The sequence below is a fragment of the Vicugna pacos genome, chromosome 8, assembly GCF_048564905.1.
Source record: "Vicugna pacos chromosome 8, VicPac4, whole genome shotgun sequence".
Taxonomy (NCBI): domain Eukaryota; kingdom Metazoa; phylum Chordata; class Mammalia; order Artiodactyla; family Camelidae; genus Vicugna; species Vicugna pacos.
In genome coordinates, this window is record NC_132994.1 from 41,364,990 (window position 1) to 41,387,911 (window position 22,922).

Below are 22,922 nucleotides of genomic sequence, written 5' to 3' on the forward strand. Positions count from 1 at the left end.
CAGGGAGCTAGTCCCAACTCTTACCTCTGCATCCAAGTCTTGTACTAGAAGCACACCTCTCTCTGTTTAACTTTTTTAGATTCAACATGTAAGTGATACACAGTGTTTGTCTTTCCCTTAGCACAATATGCTCAAGTAAATATAATGAAATATTACAGGATATTCTGCCATTTGCTCCAGAAAACCACTTTGCCAAGGGGGAATCCTTGCTGGGAATCTTCGCCTGGCCCTACGATTCATATTTTTTTTGAGGAGAAGGAGACAGGAGCGAAAGGATAGGAGAAAAGAACTAACGTGTGTTGTGTCTGTGATGTGCCAGGCCCTGCGCAGGCACTTGAGATACAGCCCTACTGGTGGCACAATCCTCACTAGATTGTAATGTGCAAGAGTGGGTACCAACCATGTCTGTCTTATCATTTATCATATCCACAGTGCCTAGCATAGTGCTTGGTACACAGTATGTCCTTGATAATTGTCCAACACCTTGTTGGTGTTCAATAGTCTTACAAAGGAGATACTGTGCCATTTTGCTGATGTTTAGAGTAAGTACTTCTTTCTGGCAGTCACAAAGCTAGTGAGGAGCAGCTGTGTGTGGCACCCAACTCCATGTTCCTTCCATCATCACACCTGCATGGATGCTAAAATATGGATTGCTGATATACAGGCTACTGGGAGGAGTGACATCAGCACCATGGTAGCATAAGATGTCACTCATTTTTTGTCTCCCTTCAACACCTAAGATTTGGCATCTCTCCATGAACAAAAGTGTCTCTGGGAGCTATGGGATCCTGCACCATATGCCAAGGGACGCAGAGGCGTCTCACCCGCCTGTGCATCAGGTAATTGGCAGACAGATTCTAGTGTGGGCTGCGGAGCCAGCAGGAGCCTGTGAACCAGCTCCAGCGCCTCTGGGCCACAGTCTGAGGGCACCTGGAAAATGCTGACTGGGACGCATACCCACAGAAGAGAGAGCCTTTGTAGAAGTCTAGGTTTCTAGAGAAGGTACAGTAGTTTGTTAGAGCAAAAGAATTCAAAAGTGCAAGTTCGGATACATTGGAGTGGGTAAAAGGAACTTTGCCAGCATCGCTTCTCCCCTCCAAGGCAGCCCAGCTTAGAGAAAGAGGAGGCCAAGGATCCTTCCCATGGGGGACAGGGAGAGTGGGGAGTGAGTGTCCAGCTATCCTCGCTCTGCAGGACGCTGCCAGAGAAGCCCATGTTTCTAGAGCAGCGCCCAGAGTATTGCAGCAAGAACCCCATGATTAGGGGGATAAAGAGGCAGATGTGAATATCAGAGGGCATTAAAGGGGCCCGTTCCTGCTGGCTGTGCTCTAGACTCCAGCAGGAAGCCTGCTCATGAACTGCCGGAGAAACCCCACCAGAGGATCCCCTCCAACACCCCGGGTGCCAAACTCACATCTGCTGTAAAACTCCTACAAGAAAACAGTGAGTAAGCTTCTTGACATAGGCCTTGGCAATAATTGTTTTGGATCTGACACCTAAAGCAAAAGCAACAACAGCAAAAATAAACAAATGGGATTATATCAAACTAAAGAGCTTCTGCATAGCAAAAGAAAACGTCAACAAAATGAAAAGGCAACGTACCGAATGGGAGAATATAATTGCAAATCATACATCTGATAAGGGATTAATATCCAAAATATGTAAAGAATTCATACAACTCAATAGTAAAAAAAAAAAATAAACAAAGCCAAACAATTTGATTTTAAAATGGAGAAGGTGAATAAACATTTTTCCAAAGAAGACATGTACAAATGGCCAACAAGTACATGAAGAGGTGCTCAATATCACTAATCAGGAAAGCACAAATCAAAACCACGATGAGCTGTCACTTTACACCTGTTAGAATGGCTATCATCATCAGAAAGAAAAAACCCAAGAGATAAGTATTGATAAGGATTCGGAGAAAAGGGAACACTTGTGCATGGTTGGTGAGAATGTAAATTGCTGCAGTCCCTAGGGAAAACAGTTTGGAGGTTCTTCAAAAAACTAAAAATAGAACTACCATATGATCCAGCAATTCCATTACTGGGTATATACCCAAAGGCATGAACACAGCATCTGCACCACCATGTTCACTGCGGTGTTATTCACAGTAGCTAAGATAGGAAACAACGTAAGCATTTATCAATGGAGGAATAAAGAAGGTGTACACACACACACAATGGAACATTACACATCCACAAGAAAGGACGTCCTGTCATCTGCAACAACGTGGAGGAACCTCAAGGGCATTGTGATAAATGAAATTAGCTAGACGGAGGAAGGCAAATACTGTAATGATATCATTTATATGCAGAATCTAAGAAAGCTGAACCCGTAAAAACAAAGAGTAGAAAGGCGGTTGGTTACCAGGGGCTGGGGAGTGGAGGAAATGGGGAGATGCTGATAAAAGGCTACAAACATAGAAAAGGAATAAGTTCTGGAGATCTAATGCACAGTGCAGTGATTATAGTTAATCATAATGTATTATATACTTGAAAATTGCTAAAAGACTAGATCTTAATTGTTCTTACTACAAAAAAGAAATAATTATGTGACATGATGGAGGTGCTGGCTAGCATGATGGTGGTTGTCATACACTATATAAATGTATCAAATCAACACACTACACCTTAAACTTACCCTATGTTATATGCCAACTATACCCCAATAACAAAAGAATAATGCAGGTTATTGCTGTGGGAGAGTCTGGGAGTTTTAAGCTTCTGATTAACAAAAATCAATCTGAGATTGGATTGGAATCTGACTGCCTGTCCTCCACCTCCCAAAGGAATCACATTCTTAAATGTATATTCTTTTAGAGTGTACGCTTCTGTAAATGGACTCTGACCTCATGGCTCAGAGGGTTTCCAAGCCCTGTTGCAGCCCAGCTCCTCAGGTACAGAATTTCAGTCTTCAGAAGATGGCCCATGTTCCATATGCTGGAATGGGGCGCCCCCTGAGGCACCCCAGCCCGTTCTGGCCCCATCCTCAGCTGGCCTGTGTGTCTGGCCAAGTGCCCAAGGAGACCAATTTTGGAAGAAATGTTTTCATGAGAGCTGTACGCAGGCGAGTCTCCATTCTGGCCTTTCTCGTTCGTCTGTCGGAGATCCTTCACGCCCCCTGGTGGTGTGAGCAGCAGAAAGAACGGGCTGCCTAGATTGCCTTTCCGGGCTGCCCTACGCTTCTCAGAGCCATCTTTGTTCAAGGCAAGTGAGCGCTGGAAACAAACAAAAGCCCCTTCCGGATAGTCATCTACTCCCCAGCGACGGAAACTTTTTAACAAGTCAAAGTTCACCGTAAAAAAAAGTATTTGTGCACATTTGATGGAAAATAAAAAGGGACCTTTGGCAGGGCTGCACCTCGCTGTCCTCCAGGGCAGCCTTCTCAGTGTGCTCGGTGTGGACGGCACCCGGAGCCCAGCAGATGTGAGGGCCCCGCCTGGCATGGCCGAGCACAGCCACTCTGCAGTGCTGCTATGTTTTCTTAGGTGCTGAACCAGGGCTGGGGCGTGCAGGAGTCTTTGGATACAGAGCAGCTGCCAGGCGTGCTTGTAGCAGAAAGGGTCCTGACTTCTACTCGGCACTGTGGCCCTGGCTTAGTGCCCATAGGAGAGGGCTGCCCACACTGTTCTTCCTGACAGCACACGACGACTGAAAGGGAAATGAGCAGAGACCCTTGTGACTTTGGCCTTGCCCTGCACCATCACATTTCTTCTGGGAGCTGTCATGATATCGTGGATGGGGCACTGGCTTTGGAATCAAACAGCTGCCCCTCCAGAAGCCATCTGTTAGTTGTGTGACCTTGAAAAATTAACATAGCCCCTCTGATCACGTTTTCATCTGCAAACAGGGTTAATGATACAACTTGATCATGAAGAGGCTGAGGGCAGAGGTGCCAATAAAAAGTCAGAATTCTTTGACCAGCTTCAGGACCTGAATGAATTTCAGACTCGGAGACTTTGGCCTGAAGGAAAGGCCAGGTCCTCAGGAAGAAGTAACCCGCAACATCGAGGCAAGCCTATATGACCGTGATTACCCCTGTCCATCTACAAAGGGACCAGCAGACATTGACTTGGGTAACTATACCCTGGGGAAAGGAAATACCCCAATATTTTGAGAATTGTTGGATACAAGGTCAGAGCTGACAATGATATCCAGCCTGACACAAAACGTGGTCCCCCAGTAGAGTGAATGTGTATGGGGCCCAGGCAATAGAGGGACACCTGGCCTGGCTCCACTTCACAGAGGGAGGGTCTAGTTGGTCAGGGACCAACCCAATGGTTATGTCCCTGGTTCCTGAGTGTGTAATTGAAATAGATAATACTTGGAAGTTGCCAGAACACCCACACATCCACATTGGTTCTTTGGCCTGTGAATAAAAAGTGGGGAAGGACAAGTGGGAGCCTCTGAAGCTGCCCCTACACTCCTCCTCTGAGCAAGACTGCGAATGACAAACATCCCAAGGCAAAGAGCAGAAACTAGTGCCACCCTTAGAGACCTACAGGAAGCAGAGTGCTGATGCCCATCAGTTTCCACTGAACTCGTTGGTCTAGCCCCTACAGAAATTAGATCCTGGAAGATGTCAGCAGAGTACCTCAAGCTCCATCAACTTGCAGTGCCAACTGCAGCTGCCAGATGTGGTACAAGCCACACCACAGTGGCTGGTCTGGAAGCAGCAGATGATGCTCAGGGTCTCTCTTCTCTGCTGTCCATGCTAGATTCCTCTCACCCTTGGTTAGCCCTTGTGACAGACAATACACTAAAGGAATAAATGCCACAGTATGTTAGATGATGAGAATGCTATGGAAAAATTAAGTAAGGGGAGGAATGCCTGCAATTCTGAACAGGTTACAGGGTAGGCTTCACGGAGGTGACATTTGAACATCTTGAAGGAGGTGAGGAGTGATTATCTTCTGAGCAAGAGCACTCTACAGATAGAACAGCAAGTGACAAGGCCCTGGGGCTGCTTCATGTCTGGAAAATTACAGGAACTAGCAAGGTTAGTGTCTGATGTCAAAAAGGTAGCATGTGGCCAAATGTGCAGAGCCTTAGAGATCATTATTATAAGGACTTTGGCTTTTACCTAGGATGAGATGGGAGCTGCTGGAGGGCTTTGAGGTAAGAAGTAATATTATTTGACAGGTTCACTCTGATTACTGTGCTGAGAATAGCCTGTAGGGAGGCAAAGCAAGAGAGAATGGTGGTTGAACTGACATGACATTGGCAAATGTGGTGAGAAGGGTGCAGGTTCTGGATATATTTTAAGGAGAGATTCCATAGGATTTGCTAACAGATGGGGTGCCAGGTACAAGAGAAAGTAATGACTCAAGTTTTTGGCCAAAGCAACTGGAAGGATGGAGTCTCTAATTTACCAAGATGGATAAATCTGGGGAAGGAAGAGTTTAATGGGGACAAGATCAGGAGTACTATTTGAAATATGCTGAGGTGGAGGTGTCCTTTAGAGAGCCATGGGACTAGGTGTTGGATACAGGAGTCTGGACTTCAGGAAAGGAATCATCAGCCAATTGATAGCCTTGGGGAGCCCTGAGTTTCAATGAGAAAACAAGGAATGGGATGGGGATAGAAAAGGGCCCTGGGTCCCTTGAACACTGAAGATCCAGGAGAGGAGGAGAAATGAGGTAAGGAGCAGAAAAGCTGAAGAAGAGGTGAGTAAGGAAAACCACATGCGTGTGATGTCCTGAAGGCCAAGTGACAAAGGGTTTCAGGCAGGGGAGAGTGGTCAATGATGCAGGATCAAGGCAGATAACTGCTGGTTAGTGATCATTGTGTTCTAGAACCCGATTTGCCTGGTTCCCAATCTCGCTGTGCTACTAGTCTCCTTTAGGTATCAGTAGACACTGAGAAAGTCAGATCCGAAATATTAAGCAATCTTTCAACACTGGTTTATTGGTTTATTATGGAAGTCCTAAATTAAACCAAGTTTGTCCCCACATGAAGGTGTGCCTGATACAAATGCTTGCTTTCTGATGGTTCGATTCAGCCAAAGCTTAAGGCTCCAACTGAACATGAAGAAAGAAGAGTGGCCTAAAAACTCCTTACACTCACAAGATAACCCACTCACACCCTACTCCTAGTGAGATCAGGCCCAGGGCATGTATCCTATTTCCCTTCTTGGTCTCTAACTCGTATTGGAGTAGTTTATATAAACACATCAACAATTTAGTTGAGCCTAATATAACTTTCCTGTCAAGTTCACCTTTATGGATACGACCTTTAGATGCATTTTAAGCCTTTAAGAGGGGAGACGGTGGAACTGATGTAAGAACAACAGAAGAGCGTGTCACAGGGGTGTTACCACACCTTCCTGTGTGTGTCCTCTGAGTGCCGTGAGGGGGATGCATGTGGGTAATGTCTCCCCATATACGTGGCGGGGGGGCTTTGCCACTTGCAGATGGGACCTAGACAGCAAAACACCTATTGGAGAGAGCACCAAGGTGAGCCAGGAGCCTTCTTTTACCTTTCTTGAATGCTTACATTCAACATTATGGACATTGCTATTCTGTACATTATGTATATTCTATAAACTATGGAAAATGTGATTCTGAACACTGAGCAATATGCACTGGCCTAGCCTTCCACATTTTGAGCTCCTTAGACTTGAAACTAGGGTGTCTGGTAAGCTGCATCTGAAGGGTTAAGCTGGCTCCAGGCAGTCCCTAGACATTCAGGGTAGGGGGTTTCTGGCCGCCCAAATGTTAGGGGTTGGCTGAAAGTGAGCTCTAGGGATCCTCCTTGTGGCTGACCTAAGATTTTCTCTAGAACTGGTCTTCCAGTCATTCTACCAGCTAGGGAAAGCACGGAAAACAAAAGCAATACACTCATATAGAATATGTAGGTTTGTTAGAATTAAAGCCTATCAATCAAGAATAGATCTCTATTATTCAAGTTTTAGTGTACCTTCAGAAAAAGTTTAGTTTGGTTGAATTAAGTCAAAGAGTTAAAGATATCAGAACAATACACTTGCTCTGTCTGTATTTCTAAGAAACATTAAAAATTATAATAACAAAATCTCTATTATAAGTTTTAGAATACCACACATACACTGAAAAGTGTATTTTTAACAATGTCAGAAAACTCAATTCTTTTATATACAGTTACAATAGAATTAAGACTCTGGTTTGATCCTCTCACAATGAAAATTAGGTATAGCTTTTACTGTGTTTAAATAATTTTACACTATTAAAATGTTTTCAAGGAGTCCACTGGCCTGAAAAATATATATATATCCTGACACGTTGATTAAAAATTAAAGGTTATTTTTACACTTTCCTTTATTGACTAGAAATATGACTTTGAGACTGTATATATTTCCCCTGAGACATCTGTTTTCCTTGGTACACACATTAAATAGCACATAAGAAAAAGTCTTGGTTGTCATGAAATCATACAGTATAAAAACACAGGACACAGCAGGATAAAATGTAACCTTAGGACATTAAATATTTTCGGCTCTTAAACTACAAAGGGACCCCACAGGAGGGGTAGTACTGACTTCCCCGAGCATCCCTGAAACCCTGAGTTCGGCCTTTAATACCCCTGGCCTCTAAAGGAAATAAAGTGCCTTAGGGTTCGCTGATTCTACGACTTGAGGCAGGAAAACAAGTAAAAAGGGTCTGAAACATGCTGTTGTCTTCAGATAGCATGAATGCTTAAGTCAGAGTCCTTAAACGACATTGGTGCCAACATGAAGAGACTTCCTATTGACCAAGTTGTAAGAATCTGAGCATCAAATCCAAGCACAGAGGTAATCATAACACAAAACTAAGCTGCGATAGAAGTTTAATTTTTGTAGTAAGTAGGGGAGCATTCATATTGACTGTTTTATTTCTTCTAAATATTATGTTTATAATATTTACATATGTAGTTATTTCTCTCTGGGTAAGTGCTGAAGAATAAACACATGGAACTTGTAATTTGATTAAATGATTCTGGCAGAAGGTACTAAAAAATATAGGGTGGATTTATTAGCACAAATAATAGGATGTATAGTGAGTACAGATAAGAAGCAGGTAGAAGATGGCATAGATGGTCATGCACAATAACTAAGGAAGACAATTTAACTCTGTATTTTATTTATTCATTTTCATTTTTTAAAAAAACTGAAGTATAGTTAACATTGTATTTTAAAAGATGAATTACTCAGTGACCTAAAGAGACAACTACTTTAGACTAAATGCTCTAGAATTGAGATTGAAACGCAAAATGACAGCTCTAGAATGCAACCGTATTAAGTCATAGAACAAAATACCCTGAATGGCAAACCAGTAGGTTAGGTACTATCCATGCCAAGCTTAATGCATCGTTACTGCAAAAGATACCATGTTTTAAAGACAAAGATTTATAAGAAAGGGACATAAAAGTTTACCATAAAAAAAAAAAAAGACAGCTCAACACTGTGGCTCAGGTTTGAATTACCCTAGTCTACACAATCAGACCATGTCTAGACCAAGAATCAACAGGTCAATAACCCCTATCGTTTCCTTTTCCTTTAATTCTAGCAAAAATGCTAAAAACCTAGGTAAGTACTAATACTGAAAGATTAGGAATATATCACATTAAGAATCACACTACACTGGGAAATTAGTAAGTAAGTACAGAAGTAATGAAGAAATTGCCTAAACCATAGTCTTGCTGTTTTAGGATAAATTTAAGTGATTGTGCAGTAATAACTTGTATAATCAATGCTTGTGTATGTCTTTTATCAGCTGTTTAAAGTGTCTGAAGATTCAAAACACTCATCCACTCTAAATTTGTACTCATAGTTTAAAAATTTTCAGAAAACTTAAGTTAATTTTGAAATTAATTTTTAAATGCTCAAGAAAAATTGGGGTTCCTAAATTTTTTTCTTAATGAATTTAATAAAGTGGTCATTAAACAAAGTAATATAATTTTGTGTCCCATCATGTCCAAAAGTCCTTCAGACAATGAAAGAATGTATTTCCCAAATTCATACTTCAGAAGAGAAAGTGTATAGTTATGAAACCCTAACAACCCTTGCTAGAATCTAAGAGAAGTGATTCTAAAAGCACTTACGAAGGACAAAGCTTGAGTTGTCTCTTCCTACCAAACACAGTCATTGCTTGGTTTTAAAGACAAATGAATTATAACTTAGTAGGCATCACGTTTCCATATGAACCAGTTGGGTAAATGCTGTGATATATGACTCAGACAACTGCACACACTCTTCTTCCAACCACAAGATTTAAACTGTGTTGAAGGTGAGTCCCCAGGACATAAACAAGAATCTGAAGCACAAACTGTTGGCTTGAGAAAGAAAGGAAAACTCAAAAGGTCAAGATCTCAAGAAAGCTACTACTTGGCCAGTTGCCAGATCTTTAAGACTATCATGGAACTGTGATAATGCCTCTCAAAGAAAAAACAGCATTAGTCACATTTAATCTGAAACATGAGAATAAACACAAAAAATTTAGAAAATCATATGATTTTGGCAAGTCACAATATTTACCACACTCAGCACATCTTGGGTGAAAGAAAAAAACAAAAAGGAAAAAATAGAAAACGAATTCCTCTGACCTGTTAGCTTTATGAGCACTAACCTTCCTGGCATTTGTTCCTGAGTGAATGAAAGAACCCATCTCAGGAAGACTCATCCCTAAAAAATAAAAACTAACATCTTTGGGAATATAAGTACTTTGTTTGCAAAATCAAGCACAATTATCAATTAATTCAACTCAAGCGCTGCTATCACACGAGTCTACACTGATTGCGCAGCTTTTCAAGTCATGAAGATAAACCTGAGTCTATAAAACCTGACGGGGAGCTGGTGTTCAGACTGGCACTCAGCATGGCTAACAGTTCTGTACGTATATAAACACCACGCTGACGACCTGAAGGTGCTCGGTTGAGTGGAGGAGCATGAAATTTGACCGGAAAGCTTTTCATGGTTATGGCTTTTTTCTCATTTCTTCATCCCAGTCAAAATCTAATGGCTCATCATCGAGTTCTGGTAAAGTGAAGAGAGATTTTCTGGAAAGACTCAATCTCTCAGTGGATCCCTCCAGCTGAAAAGTTTTCCTCTTCCTGCCAAGCGCTGTAGCTGTGGTCACAGGGGAAGAGCTGTGGCTTCCTCCCTCACCTGGGTTCTTACTTTCAGAAGGAGGGGATTTTGATTTGGATTCAGAGGGAGAAGTAAAGGAGAAGTTTGCCAGTCTGGCTAACGTGCAAGCATGAACCTTACCGCTTTTATTACTGCACGAACCCTCTTCCTTTCTGTCTCTTTCACAAGTAAGAGGGAAAGGCCCAGTGTTGTTCCCAAGCTCTAGCTCAGGCTGAATAGCTCCCTCTGCAGGGGCATGTGCCTTCTTCTCTCTTGGTCCTTTCTCTGGTGGCTTCGGTGACACCTCCTTTGTCTTACCCTGAAGCTGAGCCGAGCTTCTGATTCCTGAGGCAGAGGCCAGCTTTTCTGGACCCTTCCCAGGCAGAGCTGCTTCCCCTCTTGCACTAGGTTGGGGAATTTCAGGACTTTGAGCTGCGACTTCACTTGTGCCAGGAGACACGAGGCTGCGGTCTTCAGGAGAATGGATCAGTTTTGACTTCCGTTTGAAAGTAAATTTTGACAGTTTAGCCACAGGAGGAAGGGGACTCTCAGCACTTTCGAGTTCAGGGTCTTCCGCATGAGCATGGAGCTTCTGTCTCTTTCTTTTGGGAGTCTGCAGCTCTCTCTCTGGGCCATGTACAGGGGTGGGCTGAGGATGGGAAGGGCTGGTGGGCTGCAAGGGCGGCCCAGCGGGATTCCTGCACAATTCCTGAGCCCTCTCCTTGCGCAGCTTGTGTAGTTTTCTGGGGACACGATGAGTCAGTACTGAATCTAGTTCATCGGCAGATGTTGCTTCAGAAACTGTTGCATTTTTTGCCTTTTCACCCTCAACGCTCTCTGGCCTCAATGGAGCCTCTGTCTCTTCTGGTGCTGGAAGAGCTCCAGTTTCCAATTTGTGACTTTGGCCTGGCTCCCTGTTTCCTCTACTCTGAGATGTGTTATTGGAGATTTTCAAAGCCATTTTCCCCCCACTGGTTTTGGGACTAGGAAACACAGGAATGGTGTTTTTAGGCTCAATGGGACAAGCTGCTATGGAGTCAAACCAGTCCAAACTGTCATCTTGGTTATTTTTGTGTTCAGCTGAATGTCTTCTACCTGCCAGTCTATCAGACCCCAGATGGGATGCGGGATTGAGAAGCGGGCTTCCCCCGGGACTGCCTCCAGCAGGGGACGGACATGTGCTGCAATTCCTTTCCTGCTGAGTTGATGTCCTGAACTTTAATTCTTCCCCTGGATCACCTCCCAGGGACCCTGGAGTCATCTCTGCTTCCATTGCCTGGGGCTGAGATGGATACACACTCTGATTCTGTAACCTGCAGCAGATAAGGAAAATGTGTATTGCTTTAATCTTTTCATCTCTTTATTCTCTGAGATGCTATCTAAAGGTTTAAGTCCAACATAATTTCAGGCTAATACCAAACAGAGGAGGAAAGTATCCTTTTTCATCAGGATAGAATTCAAGTGCTCCAATAATCATTCTAATTTAACCTAAAACTGTAGTAAAATAAAGAAAGTGGAGTAACAGTTTTGTCCACATTTTCAGATCTCTCTGAAAGTCCATTTCATTCATTTAAGATTGTTTGAAGGTCAATGTAAAATGCTTAGTTTTCTCTCATGTTAAATGTTCAACTACAAGACAGATGAGTCGCTATGTGCACAGCAGTGGATTGCCAATCAAGAGAAGTGGCTCGAGCTGTTTAGCAGCCAGTCTGCAGATCAGATCCAAACTGAAAGACCAGAGATTACGACCTCTTCACATCTCTTAACTAACTTAGGTACTGAAATTTAGTGCATCTAAAAAGCCACCTTCCTCAAGAGTGAAGAGACTGATTCCTCCGTGCCCGTGGCCCCTCTGGCTCTCCAGCAGTCATGGCAGACCTCCCCCAGGCAGCTGTGACCTCTTTCCTGCCAAGCCCAGCCACATTTCCGCAAGTGTTCTGGGCAGCCACTCTCCATCAATCTGATATAGAAACCTACTGACCCTCCCAGAATGATGGAGCTGATCTGTGATAGTCATTTTAAATCTTGGGCAAGTTAGAAACTGAAATATTGGCCAGAGGACCAATTTCTAACAGGGATTATAGCTTCTCAAAAAGAGGTCCTTTAAAAATCCCTTCGTAACAACCTAGAAACGCCTTTTCAGTCTCAGGGGCAATGACCCTGCTTCTATGCCCTAAATCTGAAAAGGAACTACACCAAAAAGCAGACGAGTAAATTATTCTAAAAATCAGGTGTAATCATAAAAGAAGGAATAGAAGAAAACACATAAAAATTAAATGAATTTTAAATTTAAATATATTTAAAAACATTAAAATATTAATGATGCCCCTCTCTGGGAAATAAGATTATGTGCGATTTTTTCTTATTAATTTATTACTGTTACTTTCAAAATACTCTATAAAGACTGTGTATTATTGCTTACAATTGGGGTAAAAAACACTAAAAAATTACTTTTAAAATATTGAGTTATAGTCACCCATACTAGACTTGGGAACATCAATACAGGAAAATCTGGGTTCATGGTAGTCACAGCCAAACTGAAGGGAAACAACAACAACAACAAAAAACAAACCCAACACCAAAGCTTTCAAAATTACTACTATCTAGGGCACTTTCAGCATCATATTGAGGTCATACTCATAATTGCTAAAGCGCTGTAACTTTGAGAATTAATGGGAATTTTAAAGGGTAGAATAATTTAGCCCTACTATTTTAGTCTGATTCTGATTTGGGGGATTGATTTCTCCAGTATGGAAAAGGTCTGCGTCTCACTAGGCCTCCTGAAAGACAGCATCTTCACACTCTTCTGAGGTGGGAGAGAACAGCCACCATTTGAGTCTGACTGTCATCAGCAAAGCATTTTCCCAAAGAAAAGTGAAGAAAATACAAACAGTTTTCTTATTAACATGTGATCTCCTGAAGGAATAGAAAACTCTTTCCAAAGAGAGTAAACCTGCGTGCCCCAGGGGGTTTTCCCACTTGCGAGGATTAGCTTCAGAGTGTGACTTGGAGGTAATTCACTTTCCTTTGTGGGGCACCTGGTTTGTTGCTTTGAGGTTCAGCTCTGGGAACATGCCCTTGCATTTCAAAGAAGTTCAGAAGAAAGGAACATTTTAAGGCAGAATCCTATCTTTTAGATCACCACTTACTCTTCTTTCATTATTCTTCTTTCCCTCTACGAGGGTCATTCTGAGTTGAGTAAGCCCAGCTGCTACTTCTCCATCGCACAACACTGAGGCTGAGCCTCTCATTCCTTCCCTTTCCGAGTCCGGTGTATGCCAGCTTCGGGTAGTCAAAATGACCAGTTTCTGGTCACTCAAAACAAGCATTCTCTCCAAAAGCAAAGCCAAGCCCAGGACAGGCCTGACTGAGAAGGATCAGCTACATCAAACCATAAAAGAACCAAAGCAAGAGCTTTGATCTTTAACACCATGCTCTGGATCATGAGAAAGCCAGGAGACCAACTGAAAGAAATGGGGGCTGACTTTAGACCAAGTACCAGTTTACTGCAAGCCGGCACCCGGGTATGAGCAGGACAAAGCCAGTTCCCACACTTCCCAGCAGGCTGTGCTGAGGTTTTATAAATAGAAAGAGAACACTGCTGAATGACGGGAGTGAGCGAATATGAGAGAAATGCCAGGAAAAGAATTCTCAAGGTTTTACTTAAACAGCCAATAATCCCAACATGATCCCCAAATTCTCCGGTGGAGCTGCTCCGCTCCCACATGCCCTCCATTCATCAGCCCCCAGCTTTGAGATCAACCAACACGGGCAACCAGGTTCAGGTCAGTTATTAACCCATTCACACTGGAAGATGCCCAATGGACACACTTGCCATTCCTCACTCCTGTTTCACAGGCACAGACTCAAAGTCTAGCTTTTTAGAAGCCCACATATTAAGGGAGCATGCAAATGGTAAAGTTCAGGCAAAAATTCTTTAGCTAACACATGGGACACATTTCTTTCCATGTGTCCACATTTTTTAACAAGTCACTAGAAAGGGGAGTTATGAAACATTGCTTTTGTCATCCCCGAGTTGTTACCCTGTAGGATGAAAAACAGATTTCCCTCTTTAACATAAAATACATCATTCCCACTGGGGAGTTTTTTTTAGTCTGACTGTTAAATATGTAAATTTTAAAAAGTCATGGGCTTGGGCATACAGGGAAGGAAAATCATGATGCTAAGGAGGCCCTTCCCAGGTGTGAGGCAGTACCAGTTACCTCTACTCCCGCAGCTTTCCCGGCATTCCAGCAAGGCTAGCCTGAAGGCAGTCTGGGCCGTGGTCTTCCCCCTGCGTTTCTTTCCCCAAGGTTATGTAAAGACTAATGATCAAATATTTATTATGCTTGGAAGAAAGCTTTAAAAACAATACGAACAGAATTAAAATATTAATAAGCACTAAGATTCCTTATGTAAACGCCCTTGCATATGTCCTCTTCTGGTGAGGAAAAGTCATACAGCTTGTGTCTGGGTCACAAAACCACTTTAGTCCTAGAGTCCAATTTCCTCTTCCTTAACAGCAGTCCCAGCCACCTCTCTGAACAGCACTGCTCTACTTCTTATACTGAGCCAAAGAAAGAGCAGAGGAAGAAGTGGGGGTAGTGAACAGGAATAAGCCCATTCACCAAGGTTTCTTGATTCCACAGAAACTGTGCTGTGTCTTGGGTATGAACTGTAGGCAGCCTACCTGGGTGCTTCTCTATACTCAGGACCCAGTGGTATAAATTTACTATATTGTAAAATCATAGATAGTAGATAGTTTACTATACATAGTAAAGGACCAGTCAGTGTTCTCCATGAGGCTCACCGAACCAGCAAGCCAAGGAAATGAAGCTGCGGAAGGTAGTCTCCAAAGATGGCAGCCATCAAGTCCCTCACTCCTTGTAAGTCTACGCCACTTCTCCCAACACAAGGTGCTATCCATTTCCCTTTACCTTGCATGTGGGCTGACCCTGTGACTTGCTCTGATCTACAAAAGGTGGCAAAAGTGATGCTCTGGCCCAGCCCATAAGAGGCCTGGCAACTCCCATTTTTGCTCTTTGGAGCCCTAAGCTACCATGTCAGAATTCTTACTACCTCACAGGAGAGAGAGCCCAGCCAGCCCCCAGACACTTAAGCCACCCCAGCTAAGGCACCACATGTGACGGAAGCCATCTTGGATGTTCCAGTCCCTCTTTAGCTCCCAGCTAAATGCAGGTGTACAAGTGACCCCAGCTGGCACTATGTGGAACGAAGGCAAGCCATCCCCACTGAGTACTCTTGAATTTCTTACTCCTAGAAAACTATGTGGTGTTCTTTTTTTTTTTAAGCACTGTGCGTTGAGGTAGCTGATTACACAGCACTAGATAACTGAAATCCCCTACAGATAGTGCAGACAGATTTTCCACTTACTGTATACCTCCTTCGTTTCACTAAAAGCCAAACAAGCACTTTCCATTCTATGCCTTTCTTGGTTTTCCTTTCTCACCTTTCAAGTCTTCTTAGCTCTTCACTCAAGAGGCTGTGCAGCTCCAGCTTTTCCAGAATAAGTTCACACTGCCTCTGGTACTGCTCCAGAGGGTTTTCAGGGAAGGAAGTATGGAGTGCATTCACACCTCCTAGCAGTGCACCTCCCTGATGGGGGAGAAAATGGAAAGTACCAGGGAGAGTCAGCAGGCCAGCCTGCACAGAGGAAGTACAGGGTAGGGACCACTGATCCCAGATGGCTAAGACCAGCCCTCTACACCTCTTCTGTGGGTATCAGAATCACCTGGGAGCCTTTGTCAAATTTCAGTAGTCCTCTCCCAGGATCCTGGTGGCATGCACTGCTCTGGGAAGCCCCACTGTCTCTACTGGGACCATGAGCACCTCTCAGGTATGTTCAGGAGAAAAAGGATTGAGACCCACTTTACGCCAGTGGGTAAAGCAATGCTACTGACGTAGACACTGTTTCCATGACAATCTTCCCCCTTCTCTTAAATGGTTTCCTTTGGATATATTTCCAGGGATTATTAGGTCTAGAATATGGTCATTTTAATGACTCCGGGTATGCTATAAGTTATCTTTTTTAAAACAATGCTTATAATTAGGGTTCAAATATTAGGTACAAAATATTCTTACCTGCATAGAGGACTCCATTACTGACACCACTGTAATAGCATCTTCCAGAGTCACTGTGTCACGAAACATCAGGCGAGCATGAGCTAATGAGGTGCATTTGAAATTATGAAGATAGGAATTATTTTATATTAATATTTGAGGTGACAAATGTAATACTCTCCCCGATACCCTCATTCCAAAACTGTATTTTATGAATGAGCTACGAATAACAAATAAATTTTACTAGAATAAGGACAAAAGTTTAAGTTCAACTAGCTTTAAGGCTGTTTCTCTAATAATGAGCCAATACTTCCGCACAGCCCATGGCAATTCTGTGAATTTACATGAAAAAGCACTCTCCTCCAGCAAAGAAAGGGGCTATAGAAGCATACATTTAATATTCAGCACCTTTAAATCCTTACTTTCTAATCTATGATAAAATATACAAAATTAGAACTAAAATTCTTTTCTCATCTCTGGCACACCTCTTTATCTGTGAGCTTTTTAAAACTACCAAACTCGCAAGCCTGAATCTTGGGTATTTCTTGCCTTATTGTTAGTTATAAATCCTTGAAAAAGTAAAGTGTATTTGTTTCGTAGAACTTTTTACTAAGCATATATTGCGCCATCATACGATATAGTCAGTTCATGTGAAATTTTTTTTTTTAGAATTATTTAAATAAGAGCTAAATGTAAAAGCTGGTATTAGGGGGAAAAAGGTCTGGAGATGCCTATTAGCTACATGTATGCATGTAAGTCCATGCCTTAGGGATGGGATGGAGCCTGGCATGAATTCAGCATTGTTATGTTAATAATGGGCAGTGAGTGGCAATTGGTGAGAAATAACCAGAGATGCTATATAGGAAACCGTTCCCAACAAGGGAGTACCCCTCCCCAAAGCTAACAGAAGCCGTCGCGAAACAGAACACCAGGAAGTAAGACTTTCTGAATGAATGATGTCTTGAGTTATAGGAAGTTCTGAGATGTCACAAAGATTCCTTCCTTAACCATGCTCCATTCCACTCAACTCTATAATCTGCCCCCAAAGAGTGGAGGTTTCAGCTCCAAGTTTTTACTTTTTAAGCAACTGTGAGCAAGCACCTCGGAGATTATCCTTACTCATCTCTGAATTCATGGTGCCAAGCCCCGTGCCTTGCACACATTGGGTACCCAATAGAAGTATTATTTGTTGAATGAAATAAACCTTCTGCTAATCGTATCAAGCTTTCCAACAGGCGGATAGTTGTCCGGGCAGCATTCCGGGAATCGCTCTGCCTTTGCATCTGGTAGTACCGGAGAAGAACTTGATTCCCCACGTCAGACAGTGTGGGCTGTAAATTCCTAATGAGGCAGAAGTAGGTTTTCATCTTTTCCATGCTCCAAAGCTTCTCTGATTTGCTTGGATAACCTGCATATATCAGGTGTGAGGTCAGTGATTTCTAAGAATAGGCAAACATCCCATATTAAGGGCTTTGATAAAGCTCTTGTACTCACTTTTAAGAAGATAACCTTCAGGTTTCGTGGCCACTGATATCTAGACCTGACTCTGCATAGCACGTAGTTCTATAACAAACAGTCTCGGGCTCTAAGCTTAATAAAGGTACGCTTCCTACAGGCGCTCAATTATTCAGAATAACACTGTTCTGCCATATACGGTAACAAGTAGTACTTGGAAAATCTAATTTTTTAAAGAAAGCCCCACATTTAGAACTCTGTTTCATAAATTCAGTCCCATTTTCATTGTGTGTAAGAGGTGAACTACATGGTGATTATATATCATAAGGCTGCCGCCTTTCATCACAAAGGACATATTTTCCACTATAATCTCATGAACAGCAGGCGGAGAAAGGCCCTTTTCCTTCTGCTCACTGTTCTGGGCTCACTGACTCCTCTCACCACTTTCTGTCTAAGCATCTCTCTACTGCCCGTTAGGTATGCTACTTTGGGTATTTATTTAATTACTTCAAGGAGAATTTTATTTGTGAGGTCTCTGTCTATTTGAGTGATTTGTTTGTCTCCACGTACCTTTGTTTTCTAAGATGAAGGAGGAAATTATACGATCCCAGTCTTCATTCTTGGTATCAAGCAAGACCAGGATCAGGTCGAATCGACTTAAGAGCGGGCTGCCAAGGGCGATGTTCACCGACACAGACTCGTGGGGGTCGTACTGGCCTTTGGGGTTAGTTGCTGCCAGGATGGTGGTCCTTGAGTTCAGCTTGCACACGAGGCTACCGAGAGAGAGGGTGCAATTCACTCACTGTGGATATTCAAATAAAAAGCAAGATTAAACCTGTTAATAGAAAGGGGCTGCTCTCACACCTTGACAATCCAGAGACATACATGTGAAAGAGACTGTGGAATGATACAAGGGGGTATCAGCAACACCAAGTTCAAATGAAGGACATTTGCACTGGTCTATCTTAAAAGAGAAGTAAATGTTCCATAAACACTTCTTATGCCTCGACTACGAGCAGACCCCTTTGCTAAGTGGTGCTACGAGGAATACAAAGTTAAACCAAACACAGACACTGCCTGCAATCCACTAGCTACAATGGTTAAGACAAGGCAGAATACAGTCAGTTCTAGAAGCATAAAGTTCCCAGCGGAAATAAAGATGGCGTGTATTCATCTATGCGGATGGAAGAGACACTCAGAGACATATTACGAACTAATTCTTGAACTGAGCCCTTCATGACATCTGGACTCTTTCTGTGTGTTCATTTATTTTCTTTCGGTTTTTCTGAAAGTGAAAGAAATGGGCTGAAGAGAAAGGGACGAAGGGAGCAAGGGAAGGAGGGAGGAATAGCAGAAGAAACCAGGAAAAATTAAGGCTGATAAGCATAGTGTTTCTGAGGAACAACCACGATGGGAAGGAAGGCTGAAGAGGTCTTGGCGTGGAGGGCAGGTTAGACGGGGAAGGACCGTGGACGGGACACACCGAAGAGCCAAGTGCAATGGTCCAGGAAGAGGTATATAAACTCTAAACAGAGCAGTGGCAGGGTAGGTGTGGAGATGGCATTACTTAGATATTGTTTTGAAACTTACTAAAGGTGGGCACATTCATTGACAACAACACATGGAGAATTCTTTCTCTGTGAATTTGCACGCTCTCTAGTCGAGGACCGTTTTCAGTTAGAGTAGCATGTCTGCCTCTCTGCAGTCACAGCCCTGTGACATCAGCAAACATGTGCTCCATTTGTTAGTCCCTGATCTATTTCCAGTCGGCTCTAACAATGACCTCATGCCCCAAGACTGAAAAAGTTTGAGAATCTTTATTTGTCGTAAATGGCACAAGAAGACATAGAAGAGAAAAACAAGGCACCTTCACTGAAAACTAAATCTTCTTTTTAAGAAATTACTGACGGAAAAATTCTGGACAGAGTCCACATCGTATCATTTATGTGCCAAAATGGCTTTGCAAAGACAGTTGTCTAGAACTCAGAATCCAGTTTGCTGTGCAATCAACATAATAAATGGTTCCTAACTAATCCCACAAAAATGCACAGTTAATCCACATTGAAGTGAGGCTGTTTGCATTTATCATAAAAAAAGAAATATTGCTACAACAGTGGCAATGAAACTAAATACAACTGAATATAAATTAATTTCTTAAAATTATTTTCTGAGAGGTAAAATTGATTGCTCTTCCTCTCTCTGATCAAGAGATATTTACAAGCCATTTCCTGTGTGCAAAGGACAGTACTGAGTATTGGTAGGGGTATACAGCTGGTCCCCGCCTTCGATCAGTTTACAACAGAACTGCTGGAGGATGGGGAGGCTTAACACAGAGCCTGCCAGACAGGACGTGCACAATGGATGCTGGCGGCAGAATCAGCATCAGTACCAGAAAGAGAAACTTCTGTGGAGACACCTGGACATCTGTAACATATATACTCTTAAAGTCACCCATGATGTGAGAGGGAAAATGAACAAGCAGACACAGAAAGAAGGTGGTGAATTATTCCCAAGGTGCGTGGGGAAAAAATGAAAAGAGTTAGTTTAAGGAAGGGGCCAAGGAAGACTTACAGGTGAAGAAGAAAGGCCTCCTGAGTGGCAGTGAGTGGAAATGTGACAGGAGGAGGGCTGGGCGGGGCAAGGGAGACTCTGTGGGATAGTAAGTCAGGCAGCTGCCAGCAGCAAAGAAGAGGATAGCAACAGTGCCAGGAGGGCAGAGCCGCCTCTGGTCACTTAAAGGAGGGGAAGGCAGTATATAAGCCTGGTGGTTGCAGACCTGTGATACGAACATGACTGCAGTACAAACTGAATAAAGATATACACAAGCTAATCCTAAATGCTCTGTGCACAGTAATGCTTCACTGAACACTGCTGAGCGCGGAACTCATGGAGTGGTGCAGTGAGGGTCACTTTTCCAATCCCATATGAGCTCTACCTGCCTCAGTAACAGGAAGATAACTACCGTATTCCCAACACCAAGCACTGTGCTAGGCTTTCTGTGCGCAAATCACCCTGGATCTCCACAACCACCTGAAAGAAATAAGGAAACTACAAGTCCAGAGACAGCAATCACTTCCCCAAGGTTACTCGGAAAGCAGCGGAGCTGCGACTCCTTCACCTCCAGGCTGCCGCCCCGGTGGTGGAACATTTTCATCACTTCCTGTGGTCTCGAAGATTCTGCCTGATATTTCAGGTATTCATTTCTTTACCTTATTTCTTTCCTACTTAAATTGATCCCCCTTGAGGGCCTAGGACTTATTGTCATAATACTCACACTGTCTGTCACATATTAAATGCTCAATAAACATGTACTAAATAAATGACAAATAAAAAATCTCTACTTAGTTCAGTATTTCTAAAATCCAGAGTCATTTTATACTCCTAGGCTCCATCAATCATAAAATAATCATGCAAATTAATGTTTCTCCTGCATTAACTTCAAGGAGTGAAAACATTCCAGTTTCTGAAAAGCTACTTTTCCATTTTTAATCTACATGTTTAAATTTCCCTATAAACATGGGAGTTAATTTTTCTCAACATTGTAAAGTTAGCTTACATAAATTATTTTCACCGTGACAGGCCCTCCAGAAAGTGTGCTTGCTCCTGTGATGGCCTCCCATTACTCTCACTGCGTCTCTACAGGTGATCCCCACCTTCTCTCATGGCTTTCATCACTACCTGTCTGCTGGCATTTCCGAATTTAGTGCTAGCCTGTGGCAGTGGCTGCTCTGCGTTCACCAAACCTTGTTTTCCTTTCTCCCTGAGGACAGAGCAAGATTAAATCTCCCCGGTCTCCTTTACCGTTAAGTAGAGCTGTGATAACAAGTCTCACCAACGGAATGGAGGGGGTAGAAGAGATGCTACTTCCAGATCAGGCTCCTAAAAGCCTTCCTGGGTGACCCGCCCCATTTTCTTTCTCTCTCTTTGCCGAAATAGGTGAGGCTAAGGCCCTGGCGTCAGAGAGCCACCTGAGTGATTGTGTGGAGCAGAGGGCCACACCCTCCACCCACAGCAGACTGTGACATGAACAGGAAAAGCTTCCTCTGGCAAAACATTGCAGGCAAGAGATGAGCACAGGAGAGAAGTGTCCAGTTTTCAAGGAGTAAAGAAAGAGAACGGACAGCTCAGAAATTTGAATCTTTGAAGGGCTGGAAAAAACAATTACCTCTAGCCCTCAGAGAGTAAGGGGAAAGACTGAAACAGGCTTTGAACCAAAAAGGCCCAGTAAATTTTCTCAGTTGTAGAAAGTGACCCAGGTTAAAGGGGTGAAGCCTTCAGCTTTAGGTGACCTTAAGGTAGCCATCATTAAGTTGAATAAAAGAGGAATGGAGGCCACACTCATTTTCATAGCACACTATTGACAATAGCCAAGAGGAGGAAACAACACAAGTGTCCACGGATGAATAAATGGATACACAATACACACTCACACGCAAGGAAATAGTATTCAGTCTAAAAGAAAGGAAATCCTGCTGCATAATATAACACGGATGAACCTTGAGGACATGATGCTAAGTGAAGTAACTCAGTCACAAAAGACAAATACTGTATGATTACGCTTATCTGGGGTTTCCGGAACAGTCACGTTCACAGAAATGGAATGTAAATGGTGGCTGCCAGGGATGGGGAGAGGGGGACATGCGGAGGTGTTGTTCAGAGGGTATGGAGTTTCAGTTTTGCAAGATGAAACGAGTCCTGAAGACTGGCTGCACAGCAGTGTGAAAGTACTCAACACTGCTGAAATGCATACTGAGAAATAATTAGGATGGTAAATTCTATTTTTTTCTTAACCACAATAAAAAACAAAGGAATGGAGGCTGTCATGGACTGAAAGTTTGTGTCCCCACACCCCAAAATTCATATTTTGAAGCTCTAACCCCCAAAGTGATGAGATTACGAGCTGGGGCCTTAGACAGGGAATTAGGTTTAGATGAGGTCACGAGGGGAGAGCCCCCATAACGGGATTCAAGTCCTTAAAGAAGAAGAGAGACCAGAGTGCTCTCTCTCCACACGCACACCCCCCGACGCGCACTGAGGGAAGGCCAGGGGAGCGCACGGCAAGGAGGCAGGAAGTGGGTCCTCACTGGACCCGAATCTGCCAGCATCCTGATCTCGGACCTCCCAGCCTCCAGAACTGTGAGGAACGAATGAATATCTGTGATTTAAGCCCCCCAGTCTGTGATATTTTGTTAGGGCAGCCCAAGCTAAGACAAAGGCCAAGAATTAAAAAAACAAAACCCCAACAAAATTGGGCTTGAGCAATATGCCAAGAAAAGAACTCTGGATACTGGCCCATGTGACTGCCT

General features: G+C 43.1%; 1 protein-coding gene across 4 annotated transcripts in view; it reads right to left on the minus strand.

Annotated features, from left to right (window-relative positions):
• MCM9 (minichromosome maintenance 9 homologous recombination repair factor) overlaps positions 1 to 22,922 on the minus strand; it is a 99,713-nt gene that overhangs the window by 14,948 nt on the left and 61,843 nt on the right. The window contains exons 9-13 of one of the 4 annotated variants that reach the window (XM_006205702.4): positions 18,187 to 18,389; positions 17,366 to 17,569; positions 16,183 to 16,265; positions 15,551 to 15,696; positions 8,067 to 11,393 (exon numbers count right to left, since the gene is read on the minus strand). In XM_006205702.4, the coding sequence (XP_006205764.2) occupies positions 9,929 to 11,393; positions 15,551 to 15,696; positions 16,183 to 16,265; positions 17,366 to 17,569; positions 18,187 to 18,389 (2,101 nt within the window). In that variant the 3' untranslated portion in view covers positions 8,067 to 9,928. Of the gene's footprint in view, positions 1 to 8,066; positions 11,394 to 15,550; positions 15,697 to 16,182; positions 16,266 to 17,365; positions 17,570 to 18,186; positions 18,419 to 22,922 lie in introns of those variants that run through there. The other 3 variants (XM_072965787.1, XM_072965790.1, XM_072965788.1) reach the window with 3 other exon arrangements.